This window comes from Camarhynchus parvulus, chromosome 4 (genome assembly GCF_901933205.1).
Source record: "Camarhynchus parvulus chromosome 4, STF_HiC, whole genome shotgun sequence".
Lineage (NCBI taxonomy): Eukaryota > Metazoa > Chordata > Aves > Passeriformes > Thraupidae > Camarhynchus > Camarhynchus parvulus.
The window spans coordinates 61,640,786-61,661,232 of NC_044574.1; the positions used below are offsets into that span (position 1 = coordinate 61,640,786).

Here is a 20,447-nt window from a genome sequence, read left to right on the forward strand (position 1 = left end):
GCGTTCATGTCCAGGATGGACGGGGGGCCTGGAGCAACCTGGTCTAGCGGTACTTGTCCCTGCCCATGGCAGGGGTGGAACAGGATGATCTTTAAGTTCCGTTGCAAGCCAGGCCGTTCTAAGCCAAGCTCTGTGACAGGAAAAGCCCGCGGTGACACCCGCCCGGCCCGTCCCGGGGCGCTGGGCAGAGCGGCGGGCACCCCCCAGCCCCGGGGGCAGCCGGCGGTGCCCGGGAAGCGCTTCCCGTGCAGTGCCTGCCGGGAAGGAAGGAAGGAGGAGGAGGGAAGGTCATAGGGGCGGAGCCGCGATCCCCGGCATGGCCGTGGCCGCCGCCGCCCGCCGCGCTCTGTGCGCGCTGCTGCTGGGCCGGGGCCCGGCGCTGCCGCCCGCGCTGCGCCTGCCCCGGCCCCGGCCCGTCCCGGCCCCGGCCCCGGCCCCGCTCTCGGCACCGGCCTCGCTCCGCGCCGCCCTCCGCGCATACAGCCAGGTACGGCCGCGCGAAAATGGCGGGCACCGACCCCTGCGGGAAACCGCGGCCTCCCGCCCTCACTCGGGGCTCTTCTCGTGTGTCCGGGCCAGGTCACGGATGCTCCGTCCCACGAAGGTCGCCTGTCAGAGGAGAAGCCCGCCTCACCCAAGGCGGAGAGCGACACCGTCTACCTCATCAGGGCAGAAGGATTCCCGTTCTCGTGCACCGAGGAAGATGTCCTTACCTTCTTTGATAGTATGGGTGTTCATTTTCCTGGCTAACTGTTCTGCATGCTGATATTAGCCCATTAGCTCATGCCTGCTTAACAGAGGGAAAATTTAGAGATCGTTAGCCGGAGAAAGATGAGGTCTTATTATTGCTGCAAAATTATTCACAACTGACACATTTAAAGGAAATAATAATCAGCATCCAAACTGCTGGACACTGACTAGAAGTCATCCTTATGGTCTCTTAAATTTATTTGCACAAGTCTTTCTCTTAATCAGTGTCTCCAGAGCAAAGGCAATCCAAATCAAAGTGATGCTCTTACAAGCCATTATGGCTGGCCCAAACTCCTCTCTTTTTAAGAAACTGGAGGTTTTACTAATTAATTCAAACTACTAATTAGTTCAAGGTGTTGTTTTCTGATCCTTAATTCATAGCTTCTACATACCTTTGTGGGGCTGATCCTCCCTACTATCAGACAGTGCTGCATCCTCCCAGGGGCCAGATGCAAGTTTTTTAATTATTTGCTAGCCTGCCAAACTAAAGCAAGTCAGTGTGACGTTAGACTTCATGTTAGAAATGCAAGTGTGCTGCCCTTTGTTCTGCAGTGCTGAGGGGATGAGCCCCCAGCCCTGCAGTCAGGGCACAGATCCCCGTGTCTGATGCAGTCCTGTGTGTCCCTTGTTTTGCAGGCTGTAGAATTCGGAACGGTGAGAACGGGATACACTTCCTCTTAAACAGGGATGGGAGGCGCAGGGGGGATGCCTTGATCGAGCTGGAGTCCAAAGCAGACGTGCAGAGAGCCCTGGAGAAGCACCTGAGGTACATGGGCCCACGCTACGTGAAAGGTGGGTTTGGAGCAGCAAGAGTTACCATTGCAGTGGAATTCCCCAGGGAATGAATGAGAGCTCCTTGGGTAGTGCAGAGGCACAGAGGGGGAGCAGAGCAGCGGATCAGCCACCATTGGGCCAAAGTGTCCCGGGCTGGCCAGGGAAGGCAGAGGGGCAGGAGCACGGAGCATGGTCTGGGGCAGGAAACAGCATGGAGCTTTGCAGGGGGGAAGGCTGCCTTAGGAGAGGGAGGGAGTGCCTGCAGAGCGCTGCCTTGCAGTGCCCTGTGGGACAGCCCTCCATGGCTGCGTTCCTTGCAGTGTTTGAGGTGCACGACAGCGACGTGGAGGGCTTGCTGCGCAGCCTGCGCGACGAGTCGCAGGCCATGAGTGAGGGAGTGGTGCTGCTCCGAGGCCTCCCCTTCACCTCCACCGAGGAGGACATTGCAGACTTCTTCTCAGGTAACTCAGCCTGGGCCATGCCCTTCCTTTACCAGCATTCACTTCCTTAAGTAGATGCTGTTGTTCCTCACAGGACAAGGCAAAACACATGCAGCCTCAAACACCTTAAACACCCCAAGGAGTTGCTGTTCCCCAGAAGTCACACAGGCTTTCTGGGCACCCTGCAGTGTTTCCCTGCTCCTCTGACCTTGTGCGGGTCTAGCCCAGGATCAGTACTTTCGTCACTCTGATTTGGGGCCAGGAGGAATTAATAAAAAAAACTGCCATAATAAGAGAAAATTTCAAGACCATTTGTGCTCTGGATCTGCTTGTTGTCCAGAAGCTGGATTCACTTACTTGAAACCTCAGATTGATTCCTTTTTTAATTAAGTCTTCTGTTAAAACTGCCTCAAAGCAAAAAAAAATGGAGTTTAAAAAAGCTACTTAGGCCATCATGAGCAGTTGTTTCAGAACTGTTTAGCTGCCCAATTAGCTTGTTATAAACCAGAAAAATAAGAGGGAAAAAATGGCTTTCTGAGCTATAGCACAAATTTCTGCCACAGTCAATGCCTTTTTCTCCCCTGCCATCTCTAGGTCTAAAAATCACAGACATCGCTTTCATTTACCGGGGAGACAGAAGAACAGGAGAAGCTTTTGTGCAGTTTGCCACTCCAGAAATGGCAGCTAAGGCCCTGCTGCGGCACAGGGAATATATGGGAAGCAGGTAGGTGCTTCCCTGGACTTCAGGGGCCAGGAGAATGTGGCGTGAGGCACCTGTGGGACTTGGAGCTTCCTGCTGGGTGAAACAGCTCATCTCACACTCACAGTGTGATTCAGGGCAGGGCAGAGGCTCCTGCAGTGCTCATAGCTTGGCGGGCTTGGGGGCCTCCTAGAAAGTCTCCAGATTTTCAGGTATTCCTGAAGGCATTCTCATCCCAGTGAAAATGGGTGACAGCCTCCGGAGTGGGGAACACTAGATAGACACAGTCTGCCCAGGCCTCAGTGCACAGAGATCCTGTGCCTCCTTCAGACATGTGATCCTGCCAGATTTGCACCAGGTTCCTCCATGCTTTGGGCAGTTTTGGCAGCCGCCCTCCTGCCCTTCAGCCCAGTGCCCAGCACAGCCAGTGCTTCCTCTCAAGGAATGTCTATTTGAAGCACCTGCCTGGAGTCCATTCCCAGCAGGGGCTGCTGGCCACCACTGCACCATCTCCCACCTCTTGGGTGGCTACATCCCCTTGGGAATTACAGCATTTTATTCAGCTGAGCCCTGTGCCACACACTTGCCTCACAAGAGCCTCTTTCCTCTCAAACAGAAGCACAAGGCCACCTTTTCCCAGAGTCATAATATAATTTAGGTTAAAAAAGGCCTTTAAGATCATTGTGTCCAGCTATTAACCTAAACACTGCCCTGCCCAGCCCCAAATCCTGTCTGTAAGCACCACATCCACACAGCTTTTAAATTAGCTGTGCTCAGAAAAGAAAACCCTAACAACCAAGGCTGCATTTCCCTGCTGAGTTTTCTGACTTCAATAATCTATAAAACTTTATCTGTATCCCACATATTAAAAGAGTTTTCCAAACCTTACCTCTCCTCCTGCACACCAACTTCCTTTTATTTCCTTGCTTCCTGTTTCCAGACTGCATTTCTTTGTGTTTGGCAATTTCTCTGCTCATACTAAAAGCAAACAGCTGCTCCACAGGCAGAATTTGATTGATTAATTACTTAATTGATTTAAGAGGACTTGCCTTCTCTTGAGTAGAGCCTAATTCCAAATCTACTGTTAATTTTTTTCTGTCAGAACAAGAGCTGACCTGACTCATCCATCTGGCTCACACACCTCCATTTCCATGTGATTAGCCAAGAAATTGAGGGGTTTTCAGATTTGCTGGCACCTGGCTCCCATCCATTATTTCTGGCTTTATCCAGAGCTGGCCTCCAACAGCACCCAGTGCTGAGTGGGGACACGGGGTGCTGAGCTGTCAGCCTGTACCCAGGGTTACTTCCCTTACTTTGGCTTCAGGAAGGGTGGAAGGCCCCCTCCTTTGGATGTCTGTACTTCCTTTTCATCACACTGTTCCTTCAGTGCTCTGGAAACTGCCTGATTTAACACTGCTGGTGAAATCCCCTCCATTTCATAGGTAAATAGAAAATTTAAGGGCTCCACTGAAGTGTTTCCTGTGACTGTGTGCATCTTGTGGCTCTGCCTGTTCTGAGACCTGTTTTGGGGCTGGGTAGGGTGATAGATTTGGGGTTTGTAGGAATCAGTGCAGTTTGCAGAAGTGCAGTGAGGGAAAAGCAGCCTCAAAGAGAACTGTGCCAGTGAAATGAGTTAATTCTTCAGTGCCTTGGCAGGGCTCTCACCCCCAGTACCTGAGCAGGGCCAAGGCAGGACATAGCTGGAAGGTGCTTTCTCCAAGGCCTGAGTGCCAGGTGTGCTATGTGCTCTCTCCCTTTGGGCTGCAGGTACATAGAGGTGTACGTGAGCAGAAAGCACCAGATGCAAAGGCACATGCCCTACAGCAGGCAGCTGACAGCCTATTCCAGGGCCAGAAGAGAGTATGAGTCCATCTCTGAAGACAGGGGCTGGAGAGACACTGCAGGCTCCCATGCTGAAGAAGAAATCAGTGAGTCCCTCCCTGTCATGAGTGCTCCTCGAGGCCCCTTTGTGTCACCCCACATGCCCATGGCTTTCACATGAGGGAGGGGGGCACTGCGGGTGCTAGTGATGGTTTTCCCCTCCATTCCACAGAACTGAGCAGGGAAGGAACAGAAAGCTCCAGGAACACTTCAGAGTCTGAGACTGCCTCATCACCACCACAGCACTTTGGTCCACATGAGGGGTTTTCCTTCCCAAGCTAGTGCCCAGGACATAATAAATGTGAGTAACAGGCTATGGATGGAGTGTGGCTCTGTCATTACCTGTGCAAACCCTCAGGGATTGCAGGCTCTTAATTAATTGGTGTCTGTTAGTCCTCAGTGCCATGTGGCTTTGGACACCTGTGGCCTCAGGCACAACATGGATCTGCTCCTCTCCATGAATAAGAAAGAATTAAGGCTGGCTGGGATGTCTCAATATCTGTCACTGGGCTTCAGGAGCCCTTGAGAATCTAAAGCAAATTTTAGAGTAGCTGACTGCACAGAAATGTTAACAGTTTACACGGAGCTGCACTGGTGTGTACAGAACATGGGTGCAGTGTGAGGACTTTTGTTCCTGGCGGGAGTTCCTATGCCAGGAGCTCACAGGGGATGGGACAGGTGGCTGCGGAGTGCCTCAGCTTCACCCAGATGGATCAGGAAGCCTTTTGCTGCTCAGGAGCTCAGACCCCCCCTCCATGGGTTGGTGGGTTTTGGGAGTAAAAGCATTGAGTTTCTGGGGAATAGGGTGCGTTACTGTTGTTTCTTTCTCACCAAACTCTTTTCTGCCTTTCAGTTTTTTGCTCCACTGAGGCCCACGAGGATCTTGGTGGAATATAACTCCCATGGAGATGCCACAGGAGAGGCAGATGTGCATTTTGAGAGCCACGAGGACGCAGTCGCAGCGATGGCCAAGGAGGGGTCACAGATGGGTAAGTCAGAAAAAGAGAGGGGGTCCTACAGTCCTGGGATTGAGACCTCAGGGGGCTTGGCACAGCTGGTCCAGCTGCTGTTGTACACTCTGCAGTGGGATCACTTGGGTGTGGCTTTCCAAGTTGTGATGTGCCATGGGCTTTGCAGAGAAAAAAAATCCAATGTAACACATGCAAGTGTCTGACCTCAGCCCACCTCTCTTCCCTTGCCCAGAGTGCAGTGCCATTGAATTGTTCCTGAACAAACATCCCAAGGGACAGGAGAACTGCTAGTGACAGCAGCACAGGTTTGGTGAGCACATCCCCCTCTGTCCTTCCTGCTCTCTTTGTAGCAATGCATGCCCCAGGCACACAACCCAAAGGGTAAAACATGGAGGGGCTGAAGGGAACCACCTCTGGCCTAACAGCAGGTGTCCAGTCTGATCCCACAGCCTGCACCTCCAGATTCCACAGGTGCCAGTCCTGCAGCAGGAAAAGCTCTGATGGGTTTATATTCCCTGGCAAAGAGAGAAAACATGGCTAAACATTTCCCAGAGATGTGGTCTCATAGCAGCTGGTCTTTTGGATGGGGTGGGGTGTGATGTGACCATCAGAGAGGGTGGACAGCTTGTTCCATGAATTCCCCTCAGAAAGTGGGGGGTGGTGGTTGCTGCTCCCCAGGTCCTGGTCCCTGCAGCAGGGAGGGCAGCCCACCCATCCTGGGTTTGTAATCCAGGACAAAGACAAGCCCTTGGGGCAGGTTCAGGATGTGCAGTCCAACCTCTTTCCTGAATCCCACACTTCTTTGGCAGCTCCCTCCTGTTGATGCTTGTGCTGGGGGAATTAAACACCTCCACCCCATGTGCCTCTGCTGTAGTCCCACCTGGAGTCTGGGGTATTTTACTATTGCCAAACTGCTCTATTTCATTCTAATAGAGGATTAACTGGGAATAAAATGCAGCGAGCATTGGAGAAAAAAAGGAAAACATGCACACTGTGAGAGTGAATGATTTCTGTTTTTCCTCTCCCTTGTTTTTAGGCCAGGCGAACACATTCCGTGGATATGAGCGTGAAGATCAGGTCCATGTGTCACCAGTCAGCGAGGAGGACAAGCTAAGATTAGATCAGCCTTATGTAAGAGCTTGTAATAAATGTGATGGCTGTGGGGAGCTGCACCAGCTGCAGTGGGAATGGCCAAGGCTCCAGGGTGGAGCAGTCCAGGGCTCCAGGTGCATCAGGCTGCATTAATAAAACACCAGGATTGCCAATTAACATCTGAGTGATCTAAGACCTCACACAGGTGCACACTCTTGCTCTGAATCCTCTCACACCTCAAGCCCAAGAGGAATGGGATGGAAAGACCACTCAGGAGGCAGGATATGAATGATCAAGTTTTTTTTTTTTGTGTGGAACAAAATTAACATCAGAAAACCTGTCCCCCCCATTCCCAAGGTCCAGGTGTGAGCTCACCCTGGCATCACACAGAATACCTGAGCACAAAGGGAGCTGGCAGCCAGCAGAGTCCTGCTCCCACCTTCCAAAAGGCCAGGCCTATGGCAGCCACCAGTGCTGGAGGGGCTCAGCCACCTTCCTGCTTCATGGAGTTGAATCCTCCATTTCCAGTTTAATGCTCCCTCTGCATTGCCTGGGTCTTATTTTCTCCTCTGGGGATGAGTCACACTGCCTGGGTCTTATTTTCTCCTCTGGGGATGAGTCACACTGGGGTTGGGTGCAGGAGTTCACACTGCTGGATGTGTACAGTAAGTACTCAAAACTATTGACACTAAATTCAGTGTTTTCTCCATCCACCGCCTGTGTCTCACTCCTGAGAACTCAGGAATTCACTTGAATTCCAGGCTTTTGGTATTTCAGCACTGTTTAGAACTCCTGCCATACTTTAGGGGATATCAGCAAGGAAATGGGTCAGGAAGCTGCCCTGAGGGGCAGAAGAGTAGAAGTTGGGTGGCTGAACATCCCAAATGCTAAAAGGATGGAGGAGAGATGATTCCTGGTAGAAAGCAGTACCAACCATGTCAGTACCTTGGCTCCAAGAGGCTTTTTAATGTGGTTCCAGCCAATCTAATGACTAAGGAATTATTAACCACTACCCCCTAACAACATCTGCCCAAACCCCAGTGCATTTGTCACTGCAATGCATGTCTTTTCTATGAGCTACAGGACATTCTGTGGTCTCAGAGACTGCAGGAAGTGCCAGTAGGAACAGGAGTAAACACTCCTGTGATACCAGAAAGCCACCACCGCTGTTTGGACTAGCAAAATCCCTTGAGGGAACAAAGTAACAAAGAATGATGTGGCACAAACCACAAAACCTCTCTGAACTGTACGTGCAATTAAAATTTGTAACAGGTGAAAAGTGTCCCCACTTGGTTTTGATCCAACAGAAAGTGAAATGCCAAGTTTATTGTAACAATGTTTCTATATGCACAAGGCGGAGAGGTGGCTCCAAGTGGCCCTAAACCTCTGTGTGATGGGGACTGGGCCCAGCCCCTAAAGCCCAGAGGGGGAACAGAACATTCACAGCTTGGTTTGGGGTGTCCCTGTGCAGACTAAGCCCCTGGTCAAAGCCCTGAGCAAAGGAAATGCAGGGAGGATGTGTTCACTGGTGGCCCACCTGCCCTGCTCATCGCCCAGGGTTCCCAGGATGAGTCAGCCTGTCCAGGGCAAACGGGAAAGGGGAAATGGGATTTCAAGTGCAGCCAGATGTGAGGAATACCCACACTCCTGTTGGGTTTTGGGGAGCCTCTGCTCAGCAGTAGCACACACCCACACCACACACGTGAGGGTGAGAACACTCCTGGCTTCTGCGTGCAGATAACAGCTCTGGTTTGGGGAGGGGCTCCCAGAGTCCTGAGACTGCTCAGGCACACCTTGGGGCTGCCCCATGTGACATTCCCAATGGAATTCTCCACCGCACAGGCTGATTTAAGGGCTCAGACTGCTGTTTTAGTAACAGGAGATTCTAAACACCAAGAAGCTGCTTCCCATCCGACCTCCAAAGCACATGGGCAAGCGTCTTCACATTCCCCCTGAGCAGCTCCAGAAACACCATCAGGCACAGGCACTGTTTGTCACCCCTGTGCCACCTGTTCCCTACAAGGGGCTGCTGGAATACTGCTGGATGAGCCGCTGGTGGCAGGGGTTGCAGACACGCTCAGGGTTGATGCTGGACGGGAGGGGCAGCTCGTGCACTGAGCAGGCTTCACAGAAGGTGCCCCCACAGTTCTTGCAGATGTTCTGGAATGCAGGAAAAGGACAGAGCAGTCAAGGAGAGCTCCAGCTCTTGGCATATCAACTCAGGGAAGAGCAAACACTGAGCTAAAGAAGGGAAGAAGCTGCTACGGGGGAGGAAAACCAAACCACTGAACAGGGAACCATCACCCCATCAGCATTTAACAAAGTTCTGTTAAGGGCAGAGGGGCCTGCAAGGGCTCATTTCTAAGAACACCTCACCAGCAGGAAACTGTGTGGGAGATGGCAGGTCAAGCCCAGGACTTGCCTTTCTTTGGCTCCGGCTGCCCTCCTCCTGGCAGAGCTGGCAGATCTCGGCGTGTCCAGGCCCCGACAGCTGCTCCTACGGCCCAAGCCAAAACCAAGAGATTCTGCTTTATACAGCTCCTGTGGCAGAGCTCGGCAGCAGCAAGGGAGGAACTAAACATTGGGAGCAAGCTGGCAGCAGCAGAAATTCCCAGTAGACAAGACAGCACAAGGCATCCCAGAGGCTCTCTGGGGGTCTGGCTGTGCTTTGCCAGGTGCATGGAGGAGAAGGAGGGGATTTTGGTTCAGCTGATTTACAGGAAAAGAGCAAAACCACCAAGAAGGAGAATCACCCACCTGCTCTTCCTGTGTGCCGCTGGGTGACCTACAAGGGAACAACAGCATCACTTGGAGCAGGCCTTCCCTCACCAGAGCCTTTAAATAAAACATCTGTGCTATCAGGGAATTCCCTCATCCCATTTTTAAAACCCTCCCCAGATTTTTGAGTAGCACTCCTGGTTCAATGGCAAAAGCAGAAGAAAAAATTGCAAAATGCATTCAGGAGAACAGGAAGACAGGGATCATGAACACAGAAAAGACTGTTGAGGTGCTACAGCACTACAGTTTGGCTTTAAACACAGGCCTGCAGGTTTGATCCCTACCCCGCAGCAATAAAGCACCACAAGGCCTGTAAACCATCAACCTGACCCTCACTTGCTTAAACACTCCAGGTAAAACAGGGGTAAAAACCATCTCAGGCCTGGAAGGTTTTTAATATCTGACAAAGCAGATTTGAACTGCTTTATGCTATTTTAAGAGGATATTTTCCTGATTAACTCATTGATTAACTCACTGATTAACTCAATGGAGAGTGCCTCAAGGGCACAGCAGAGCCCTGACAGAGCAACTTCCAATGGGCTGTTCCATCTCGAGCCAAAGCCTCAGCACTGAGCTGTGCCCAGGGGCTTTGAGAACACCTTTTATCTCCTAAAACCAAATACTCAGATCCTGCAGCAAGAATCCTCTGTAATAATTCAGCTTGGAAACAAGTGACTTGAACCACAATTTTACACAGCCATCTTCTTAAAATCACACTTGAAGTTCTTTCTCCAACAGCTTGTCTTTAGGAGGTCCAAACACCCTTCTCCTTTCCCTCACCAAAGATAGTTTGGACATTAGTTCCAAAGGTCTTGCATTTAGCTTACCAAGGATTCTTGAGTCAGAAAAATTAGTAAACAGCAGGTTTAGATAGAAAAGAATTCAAAGGTAAATGGGAGAGACACAAAGCTTTTCCCATCTGAAAGCACTGATAGCAAACAACAGAACCTGCTCCTTCACTTTGAGAGCTATGGAAAAGCAGCAGAGAACTCAATCAAGGGCATGAGGTTGGAAATCCTTCTTAAAAAGGGAAGTTGGACTATTCCCAACTCCCTGTTGGCACAGAAATTGGAGAGGGGAAAGCAGGACTTGGGAAAGGAGAGGCAGAGATGAGATTTGTTTCCTTCCTTACCTGTGTGGCAGGACACTGTTCTCTCTCAGTGGCTGCTTCAGTTTAGCATTTTCTTCCTGGACTTTGAGCTTCCCATCCTGCCAAAAGGAAACACTCACCCATCAGCTGCACTAGAGGAGAACTCCAGCTTCACTCCTGCCACACTGCAAGGGGAGAACTGGCACTGCTATTTTGGGATACTGCTCTGCCCCTCCTTGGCACAGAGGGGTAGCTGGGTCCCAGTTTCCCCTGGGAGCAGCTCTCAGGGCTTTCTCTCTCTGTGCCTCTCAGAGGTGGGCAGGGGTCCCACGACCTCCTGTTGCCAGGAGCCACAGCCACCAGTTCTTATTTGCAGAGCAGAGGTTGAGAAGGAACATGGGCTCAAGAAGTTTTGTAAAAGCTGACCAGAGACAAACTTTCCCATCCAGCAAATAAAAGAATCCTCTTCTTCTCCCCAACCGGGTCACAGCTGAGCCATGAGACCTAGAGCACTTCACTGAGATTGTGTAATACTGGTCAAAAAAGACAAAATGGTCTGCACCATTCAAGCAGACCAGAGAGAAGCAAGGAACTGCAGAAGCCATCTCTGTTACTGCACAGTTCTCACTGCAATTCAAACTGCCTGTCCAGAGTGTATAAAAATCTTCCCAAAGCTGCTCTGGTTGTGGCACATGAACAACAACCATGTACTGCCTGAGAAAGCTCAGTAAAAGCAAATGAGCCAAGGGAAAGTGTACCTGAAACCCGAGCCAAAACCCAAGTCACATTACCTGTCTGAGCCAATTCTTTGGGCCTTTTTTGCTTTCTTGGCTGCGCTGGTGACTGTGAGACCATCTGTCTCTTTCCCGCCTTAGCTCCAGTTCTAGGTGGCTCCTGGAATGCCAGGTGGAATTGTGAATAAAGGACAGTTTGGGGACACTTGGCATTGACAACTGATGAGCTGTTTGACCCTTTGTTCACACCCCTAACTCAAGAGCTAAAACTGCCTCTTGGAACCCAAGGCTGCCTCGCAGCCATTATGTGTCAGGATGAAAAAATCTCCAAGTCCTTAATCTAATTCTGGCACCATTCAGCATCCAACTGATGCAAAACCAGAGCCATTTGCCCTTGTCCTCCTGAGCTCACCCATGCACACTCAGGACCTCACACCAATTGCTGACCAAAGCCACTTTGGGCTTGGCAGAGCAGCTTTTGGAAAAAAGAAATAAAAAGCTGGGCCAGGAGGGGAAGAAGGGACAAAAACCTCCATGCATCCAGCAGTGCTCCCACAGAGCTCATCTCAGTGACCTTGCAGCAAGCCACAGATGAGTCAAGGCTGAAGGAGATGCTCTTCTCTTCTAAGGAAGGAGATTTGTCTGTGTCCCTGTCACTGCTCAAGTGATGAGGCTGCAGGGAAGAGGTGATGGCTTTTGACAAGGTCTCTGTTTGAGTTCCAGCAAAACTGAGAGCAGTTCCAACAGGGAAAAAATCTATGTCAAAGTACTGTGTGTCAGATAAGACAACCAAAATCACTGTCCTTGCTCCAGCACCTTCAGTGTTTGCTCCAGGCAGAGACTTGGCTGCTCAATCCCTGCCCAGGAGCAGCAAATTGTTAATGTTAGCTTTGATTTCCCAAATATCACAGAATCACAGAAGGTTTGAGTTGCCAAGCACCTTACAGACTATCTTGTTCCACCCTGTGCCATGGGCAGGGACATCTTCCACTGCATCAGATTGCTCCAAGCCCTGTCCAACCTGGCCTTGACCACTTCTAGAGATGTTACCAAGGACTTCCCTCCCTGGACTTACACCTCGTGCCATCTAACACACAACTTGCCTCACTCCCTTCTCCATCCCCTGCTGCCCTCTGCCACCATCCCCCCTGCTCTCCCCTGGCCACAGCACCACCAGCCCATAAAAGAGATTGGAAAAGGGTCTCTTCACCGCTGCCTGGAGAGCTCTTCCACTTCCAGCTGGAGGCTGTTGATTTTGTCCCCAAACTCCTGCTTGAAGAGCCGGTTGTCCTGCAGGGCCTGCTGCCGCTCCTTCTCTGCCTGTCGCAATCTGGATTTGAGCCACATGAACTTGTGATAAAAAACAAAAGCCATGGTGGGGAGGAAGACTGAGTTTAACCAACAAATAAAAAACCCAGTGAAAAGGTAAAGCCAAAAAAAGAGAATGGTAAAATAATGGAAAGGAGGAAAAAAAGTTCAAAGCAAAGCAAAATGTAGGTGAACCAGGCAGAAGCTCTCATTTTCAATAGTTTTTATTCTATCACTACAGTTTACAGCCATTAGATGAGAAACAGAAAACATCACTTTTATCCAGATTCGAAGCAAACCTCAAGTACACAGAATTTTTAGTCCAATTGGAGTTTAATGTATGTTACATTTTGGCTTTGCACAGGTAACTGGAACTTGGAACATAGGTTGTAGCTACTCTATTGAGAATTAGTGCATGTTCCTGGTCTCTCCCATGGATGGACACTTGGGCTCAAGCCCCAGGCATCAGTACACTGCCACATTCCCACTCGGGGCCTGACATCAGAAGCCGCCAGATCCTTAAATCTGTCTGATTTCAGCACAGACCTCACCATCCAACCCCCTGTTCCTACAGCAGAACTGTGCCAAGGGGCAGGGGCTCCCCACCCTAACCAGCTGTTCACACTCCATGATCAAAGCTTCCACCTTTCCCTTAGGATTACTTGTTCTGCAGGGAGTTAGGATGAGTTTCTAGTAGCAGGTTACTGAGGGGTGAGTTTATAGGTTCAAGCATGCAGCTTGGGCATGGCAGGAAAGTTCCCAGCAGGGCTGTGCTGGGAGCCTGGGAAACAAGCCCCACAGTGGCCCACGCTCACTTCCATGGGGTCCAGGCTGAGCCCCCTGGAATTTTTAAACACTTGGAGGTGTTCCCTCCTGGGCTTGTCACATTTGCCAGCCACAGCCCCAAGGAGCACTGTCCCAGAGGTCAAAGGGAGGACTGGCACCAAAGAACCACTACAGGCATCTCACCACAGCAAAAAACCCTTATTCAACACAGAAATTCCCCAGATCCAACCTTCCAAAAGAGAAAATACCTTGAGGAGCACTTACAAACCTAAAGCCTGCCAGAGGCCAGCACTGGGACTTCAGTGATCAGAGAATGTTAGTTTATAATAGTTCAATCTACAGTTACTTCAGATTTTGCACTGGGTTTTAAACTGGCAATTATTTTTCCTATTAAGAGGCATTTCTAAGCTTTAGCTCTTGTTCCATTAGCAAATTCCATTTGTTTTGAGCAAGGCAAACTCACAAGAAAATGCAACAAGTGTAAAAGGCAACTCTTTTCAGCCACCAACTACTTGGACAAGTAAACTGCAAGGACCAAATTTCCATCTCCATTCCTCACTGCTGCACACTGGGTTCCTTCTCCTTTTTTTTAATGTGTTTTTGCTTCCTTTAAACAAAGATCAGATTATTTTTTATAAAACTGGTAACTTCCCTTTCTGGGAAGGGGAGAGACCTCCCAAAACACCTCTCCTCCATTTCCTTGGGTCAGGAAGAACCACAGGGTTCGTCTGGAGGGATTCCTGGCAGAGGTAGAAGCAATGCAAAGAGAAGGAGGTTTCCACTGAACTTACCACTCTATCGTGTTACTCTAAGACACCTATAGCTACTAATTCTGGACACATGAAGTTTAAAGGAATAAGGATAAGTCCCCACCCTCCCCCCAGGTCCCTAAGGCAGAATCCAGGCGGGCTGGTTACGGGAGGGCCAATGCTCCCGGTGCTGGGCCAGCGTCGCGCCCGCTCGGCTCGGACTCGGGGCTGGACCCACAGAACAGAAGAGAACAGGGAATGGCTTGGGGCACGCACACAACTACTGTCAACAACTTCCAGGGATGCATTTCTCGTCTACTTCACAAAAGGGCAATACAGAGAAGGAGCTGACTGTCCCGAGCTGGCCGCGGCCCCGTGCTGCCGCAGGCGGTGACGGCAGCGGCCGGGCACGGCCACCTCGGCCACTCCTGGGGCGCTCCCGGGCCAGCTCCTTGGTACTGGTAAATGGCAGGGTTGGGGATCCTTATACCTGACTACATCTCGGCAGAAAAACTCACTGATTTTAAAAACTCTGCAAATTCCAAATCAACTTTGGGTGACAATTAACATTTGAACAGTTGCTTTTAGCAATTCTCAAGTTCTCTCCTCATAAATGAGTTCTGATGTCAGAGCTGTGAGGTGGCCAGACATAAAAATGTCTAATGATGCTTCTGGATCAGTTTGTTTGCTGCACTATTTAAGGTTTTTGCCTGTTTCACCAAATCCTTTTCACTGTATAAGTAAGTCAGAATGAGGATGATGAGAAAACAGAAAAAATAAGAACAGCAAGAGAAAAAGAACACACGAATTAGCTGAGTAGCTATCATGAAACATTTTCAAACACAAACTTGTTTTAAAGAAAATCACCCTGTCTACAGAAACCCTAAAATGAGAGCACCCAATGGAGTGCAATGCACTGCTCGTTAACCAGGTCCCAGAGGTGCTGCTCCCACTGCTCCCCTCAGGCAGCTCTGTCTAGCAGAGCACTGGGACTCTCCCCTGGCCCATTCTCGATCCATGGGACGCTACACTAAAGGACATACCAGTGGATCCTGGCTCAAGTTTCCTGTCTTACCTTTGTTCCAGCTGTTTGATGGTGGCAGCCATCTGATTTGTTTTTTCTTCCAAGCGGCTGTTTAATTCACTCTTCTGTTTCACTCCCATGTCTGAACTCTGAGAAAAGGAGCAGTGGGGGTTGGTGTAAGGAGTAGTAAATCCCAGATAAACCCCCATAAATCATTTGGCACACAAACCAACAGGGCAAAAGGTAAAGAGGCAGTAAAAAGTGCTGGAAAAGCAAATGCCAGGTCAGTATTGCAAGGACAAATGTCTTGCCATAGAGGTGCAGGCTCCATCTGGACCCTGCAACAGGGCAATGCCACTATCCATAAAGCTTCCTGCATATGGAAAATGCATGATGCAGTGCCTGCCAATACCCAATATCTTAAGAGAATTCAGCTGCTTTGAACAAAGCCATTGGCTCAAGGAGAGCAGAAGCAACTCTTTCCTGTTGGCAAGTTGATTTTGGGATCTATTCTGAGCATTGTGTTGCTGTTTGGAGTCTGCTTTTGTCGCCACACATGAGTCACACCAGGGGCCCTGCACACCAGACTCTGCTGGAACACAAGCTCCCACGGCTCTGTTCACACCACAAAACCACCCAAGATGCTTTCCCTGTCTCTCACACAAATTTCTGGACCATGATGGATTTTTGTTCAGAAGAAATTGCCTTCACCTTTACCCTCCACCATGTCCCCGTGTTCTCACAGAAAGATAGGAGTGCACTGCACAGCCTGTGACCCTTTCACACTCACTATCTCTCCAACAGGCAGGAGGAATAAATGCACAGCAGCTCTCACTTCCATCTGGAATTCCCTGCATTTCCTTAGCTCCCTACCTGCAGCTTGAAAGACAGTTCATGCTTTAGAGCCCTGAGATCGTCCAGCTGCTGCCTGAGTGCCACCAGCGCATCCTGCTTTTCACAGACATCCTTCTCCAGCATCTTCATGGCCAGCTCCATCTCCTGCCGCATCCCGATCTGCGCCTCCAGCTCCTTCTCCACATCCTGGAACACAAGGAGCCCTCAGCATCTCCAGGAGCTGCCCTCATGACCCAGGGGTATCCACCTTTCCCTTCTGCCAATGCAGTCCCTACCCACAAGTGTGCTGCTGCCACAACTTCAGAGTCACACGTCTGACACGTGCCTTAAGGAGAGTAACTCCCCAGTTTTCAGTCCAGTATCACAGCCAGGTGTACAGCATGGCTAGCAGAGAGTCAGGGAATTCTGCATGGGCCTGTCTTTAGGATGGAGGGGTCTAAGGAAAGATTTTATTTCCCAAAGCAGAAATTATTTCCTTAATACCTTCAGGCCAGGCATTTTTCTCCCCACACACGTATCGAACAAGAGCTCAGCAGGGCCATGACCCTCCGCAGCCCTGTGGAGTGAACCCTGAGGCCCCCAGTCCTCACCAGGCGCAGCTGAGTCTCCTCCTTGAGCTGCTTCCGTGCCTCAGTCAGTGCCTGCCCGTCAGCACTTCTGTCCTTGGTGGCCTGAGGTAACAGACACAGTTCAGTTGGTATTGGGTACTGCCAGCCCTCACTTGACCTCATTACTGGCTTTTCCCCAACACTTGGAATTCTGCAATAATTCAGGACAAACCAGCACAACTCTTATTTCCTGATTTGCCTGTCCCCCCACACAGTAAGTCCCCCTCCCTCCCATCCCCTGACACCTTGCTCAGTGAGCTGTAACCTGTGGGAGCTCCTGGCTCTGTGCACGCTCCCTGCTCCATCCCTATGGGCAGGCAGGACTCCCTGTGGCAGGGCCCATCTGTTCCCTCTGCACAGGGCCCACCTGCCATTCCCCTAATCCCCTGTGGGGTTTGTCTGAGACAGGCAAGGAAATGAACTCTGTTCCAAACCAGGCATTCAGGCTGGGCCTGCCCCAGGGCTCAGCAATCACACACAAACACACACACACACCCACACACACCCCCCCAGACACACACCAACCTTCCGGCTGGACTCCAGGATGTAGGAGCTTTCCTCCTTAACCCGCTCCATTTCTTCCTGCAGTGTAATGATCCTGTTGTTGGCAACTGCAAGCTGGGAACAGAACACAACAGTTAATGCACCAAAAACATACTTGACTTGTTTTATTTCTCTCCTGACCCAGCAGATGAGGAAGATTTGGCTGGAAACGAGAGGATGAGCGGCAAACAGCATCCTTAGGGATGAGACACCAGGCCCAGAGGAATTCCCAGGGATGACAGCACTGCAGAGCAACAGATTAATGTAAGTGTTTGGTCAAAGGCAAAAGGAACTTCAGAAACCCCTTCTGGCTTTGTAACTCACACACAGGAGCAGCTCAGAGACATTCCAAGGGGTCAGCCATGCTGTCCTGTGACAAACCCAAACACAGCTCCTGGATGGGAGTGTGAGTCCTTGGCAGAGCTCAGGCCCAATACACAGGGCTGTGATGTGTGACACAGGCAGGCACTGTCACCATAGCCTGCTCTGCACATGCTGCACCTTCCCTTGGCAGCTTCATTGCCAAACCCCAAAACCACTGCAGGCACCACTGCAATTCACCTCCTCGTACCACACCAAAAGGCACTCATTGTGCCAGGTGAGACCTCCTGCCACCCTTATGCCAGGGAACTGACCCCAAAACATTTAATGACATTTATGCCATCAGAAATGAGCTGCAGACCCATGTTAAAACACAGACTGCACCTATGCCTCATGTACCCACTGTTTCTCATGCTCAGCCTGGACACCTCACTTATAATGACATTTTTTCCTTCACTTTTTGCAAATTTACATAAACATACCGTTGATTTTCCAGCTTGTGCTCAGTAGTGACAGGTCAGCTATTCCAGTTCCATCGTTTAACACTCCTCATTCTGTACACCAGACATCTGAAAGGAATCCCTCCTCCCTGGTTAATCCCTAACTCCCAAAGTCCAAAGCACCTGGCAGTTTTCCATGACACTTACCTCCTCAGTCAGCTTTGTGTTGGATTTCTCCAAGGCATCCACCTTGGCTTGCAGGTTGTTTACTGTAGCACTGTTGAAGAGAAAAAACCCTATAGTAATTCCTTCACTTTTAAAAATCCTGTTTTGTCTTTTGTTCTGCAAGATAATAAAGAGCCAAGAAAAAATGTGTTACCTTAGATGTCTGTTGAGCTCTTCAACATAGTTCTTCTGGTCCAAAATAGCAGTTATCTGACCATCTCTGGAAAAAAGAAACAGGGCAGCCTGGAACACCTGAACACACATTCCCAAGAGGGAAGCAGCAAGACAACTGTGTGTGCACCTACCCTTCGCTGCCCTTCGTGCTGTTCCCGTCTTTCAAATACATGGAGAAATCGATAACTCCGACCTGGAGAAGGAAAATTTGCATTTTGCATTAAACACTTGGTTTCTAAGACCAACACACTGTTGCCAGGTGTGCAAGTTCAGAGTTAGAAGACCAGCACCTGCTGTACTTCACCAAGGGCTCATTACATCAGTAAGCTATGCAAAATTAATGATTTTTCCGTTTTAAATGAGCAGAACAAGCCCATTAAGTGAACACCCAGTACCTGGGAGTCCAGGTCCTCTCCCTTCATGCAGAAGTTGGCATCGATGACATTCAGCCCTACGAGGAGGCCAGCAATGATGGCACCTTCCTCCTCCATCATCAGTGCATTGGGCTCATAAAATTCACTGTGGGATGTAGGGAAGGAGATACACAGCAGTGAGATGGGACAGATGATCCAGATCTTACAGGAGAGCAGAAGTGAACCTAACTGAGAAAAGAGTCCAGCACTCACCTGAGAAGATCCTTTCTGTTAATCAAGGCTTTCATGTACTCCGAAAGTTTCTTCTGCATCAGAGCCAGGCGAAGCCAAGCTCTTCCTCTACCCACAGGTGTCCTGCAAAGGCCAGACACAAACCCTTCCAGACACCCTGCAAGGCACAGTTACCAAGAGCTCTCATAGCCCCACCCTACCTCAAGTTTCTGCACTTCCAAGACAGAGCTGGCACTGGTGCAGAGAAATACAAGATATGTAAGCACAAATAGGTGCAGACCAATTAGGCTGTCACTGTCTCTTAGCTCATGATGTTTTTCTTGCCATACTAAAAAGACTTCCCTGGCTTTATCCCTGCTGGATGCTGCCAGACAGATCAGCTGCTTCAGCTCATCACCTTCTGAGTCACAACCAGTTGTGCCTAAGTGACAGGAACATGCACAGACCAGCACAGCTGCCCAACACCACTCCTTGGGGTGGGTGGGGCTGGATGGGAATGTGGCCAGGCAGCTTAGAAACACTAACTCAGTTCTGTTCTCCTCAGGTGCTTTGCCCCTGAATGCCCTCACAGGATGCCACGGACTCAAGTGCCAGTCCTTGCCCTCTTTTCTCCCAGCCATTGGGAGCACATGGCTCTAACGGGCTGACCTGGATGTCTGAGCTCACCTGGCATGAGCAGCAGCAGCCCAAGGAAGCCATGGCCAGCACTGCCCACCCCTGACTCACTAACAGGACCTGGCACTTCCCGACGGTCACTGCGAGCACAAGGTTAAAAATGCACCCTACAACTGCTCTTTGCTTCCATTCATTTCCTATTACAACGCTCTACAACAGGAAGAGGTACCAGGAGCTCTGGCACAGCACTGGTCCTGTCAGCTGCTGCAGGAGTCCTGCATGCACCTCCAGGAAAAGCACCTGTCTGTATGAACATGACTAAATACTAACCCAAAGCAATTTATTGAACTTATCCACCTATTCTTTCAGCAAAGATGACTCCATCCTTAGTCCTAATCCTCATACAAGAGCTTCCATTTTTTCTATTCCAGGCTAAAAGCTTCTTACAGTTTCCCTTATCATGAAACAGGCAAGCCTGAATGTGATGTCTAAAATTCCTATGAAACTTTTACAAGTAATATATGCTTGCTGTGGCTTCTTGCCTTCCCTCTTGAATACAAACTACAATCCTCCTGCTTGGTGCCTAAGCTTTCCTCTCACATACACTATACCTGAAGTTATTTACAAGAAGAATTGCCTACATCAGCCTCAAAACTATTTAAACTCTTATAACCTTTCTGTTAATTCCCCTCCTCTTGAGTCTGACTTCATAAATGCTCAATCAAGGCTGTTCTCATGCCTGAGGCACAAGCAGTAAATGCACTGCTGCCCATAAGTTGCCACGCTCCTAATAGAGCGAGAATATATCCTCTGCTCTCCTGCTGCAGATCCTTGATGAAGAGTAAGAGAGCAATGATCCATCTTTACCTGCAGAAGGTGGCAGATGCATTCCTGAAGGTTCTGTTTGCCCTTCCTTCTCTTTTTCAGGATCCCTCTCACAATAAACCCATATTATGTACTCATGCAATAAAGGAGTGTACTTAC

The 20,447-nt window shown here is 50.0% G+C and overlaps 2 protein-coding genes across 12 annotated transcripts in view; one reads left to right on the forward strand and one right to left on the reverse strand.

Annotated features, from left to right (window-relative positions):
* The first annotated feature begins 316 nt into the window (after positions 1–316).
* On the forward strand, positions 317–8,097 carry GRSF1 (G-rich RNA sequence binding factor 1). Of its 3 annotated transcripts, none has more exons than XR_004060677.1 (10): positions 317–487; positions 580–724; positions 1,387–1,542; positions 1,845–1,985; positions 2,559–2,688; positions 4,432–4,592; positions 4,718–4,846; positions 5,399–5,534; positions 5,749–5,821; positions 6,553–8,097. XR_004060677.1 is itself a non-coding variant. In XM_030947203.1 (10 exons), the coding sequence occupies exons 1-9, from the start codon at positions 317–319 to the stop codon at positions 5,805–5,807; spliced, it is 1,242 nt and encodes a 413-aa protein (XP_030803063.1). In that variant the 3' UTR covers positions 5,808–5,826; positions 6,553–8,097. The 3 variants fall into 3 exon arrangements, 1 of the variants encoding a protein (XP_030803063.1); XR_004060676.1 differs by having other exon boundaries at positions 5,749–5,826; positions 6,553–6,785; XM_030947203.1 differs by having other exon boundaries at positions 4,432–4,613; positions 4,725–4,846; positions 5,749–5,826.
* RUFY3 (RUN and FYVE domain containing 3) overlaps positions 6,790–20,447 on the reverse strand; it is a 31,962-nt gene continuing 18,304 nt past the window's right edge. For 3 of the 9 annotated variants that reach the window (XM_030947200.1, XM_030947202.1, XM_030947201.1), the window contains 10 exons: positions 18,870–18,971; positions 18,639–18,762; positions 18,375–18,436; positions 18,224–18,289; positions 18,052–18,121; positions 17,066–17,158; positions 16,523–16,603; positions 15,951–16,118; positions 15,129–15,226; positions 12,725–14,785 (listed from right to left, as the gene is read on the reverse strand). In XM_030947200.1, coding sequence (XP_030803060.1) covers positions 14,713–14,785; positions 15,129–15,226; positions 15,951–16,118; positions 16,523–16,603; positions 17,066–17,158; positions 18,052–18,121; positions 18,224–18,289; positions 18,375–18,436; positions 18,639–18,762; positions 18,870–18,971 — 937 coding nt within the window. In that variant the 3' untranslated portion in view covers positions 12,725–14,712. Of the gene's footprint in view, positions 8,769–9,030; positions 9,106–9,365; positions 9,394–10,518; positions 10,596–11,267; positions 11,371–12,420; positions 12,561–12,724; positions 14,786–15,128; positions 15,227–15,950; positions 16,119–16,522; positions 16,604–17,065; positions 17,159–18,051; positions 18,122–18,223; positions 18,290–18,374; positions 18,437–18,638; positions 18,763–18,869; positions 18,972–20,447 lie in introns of those variants that run through there. The other 6 variants (XM_030947199.1, XM_030947196.1, XM_030947195.1 and 3 more) reach the window with 5 other exon arrangements.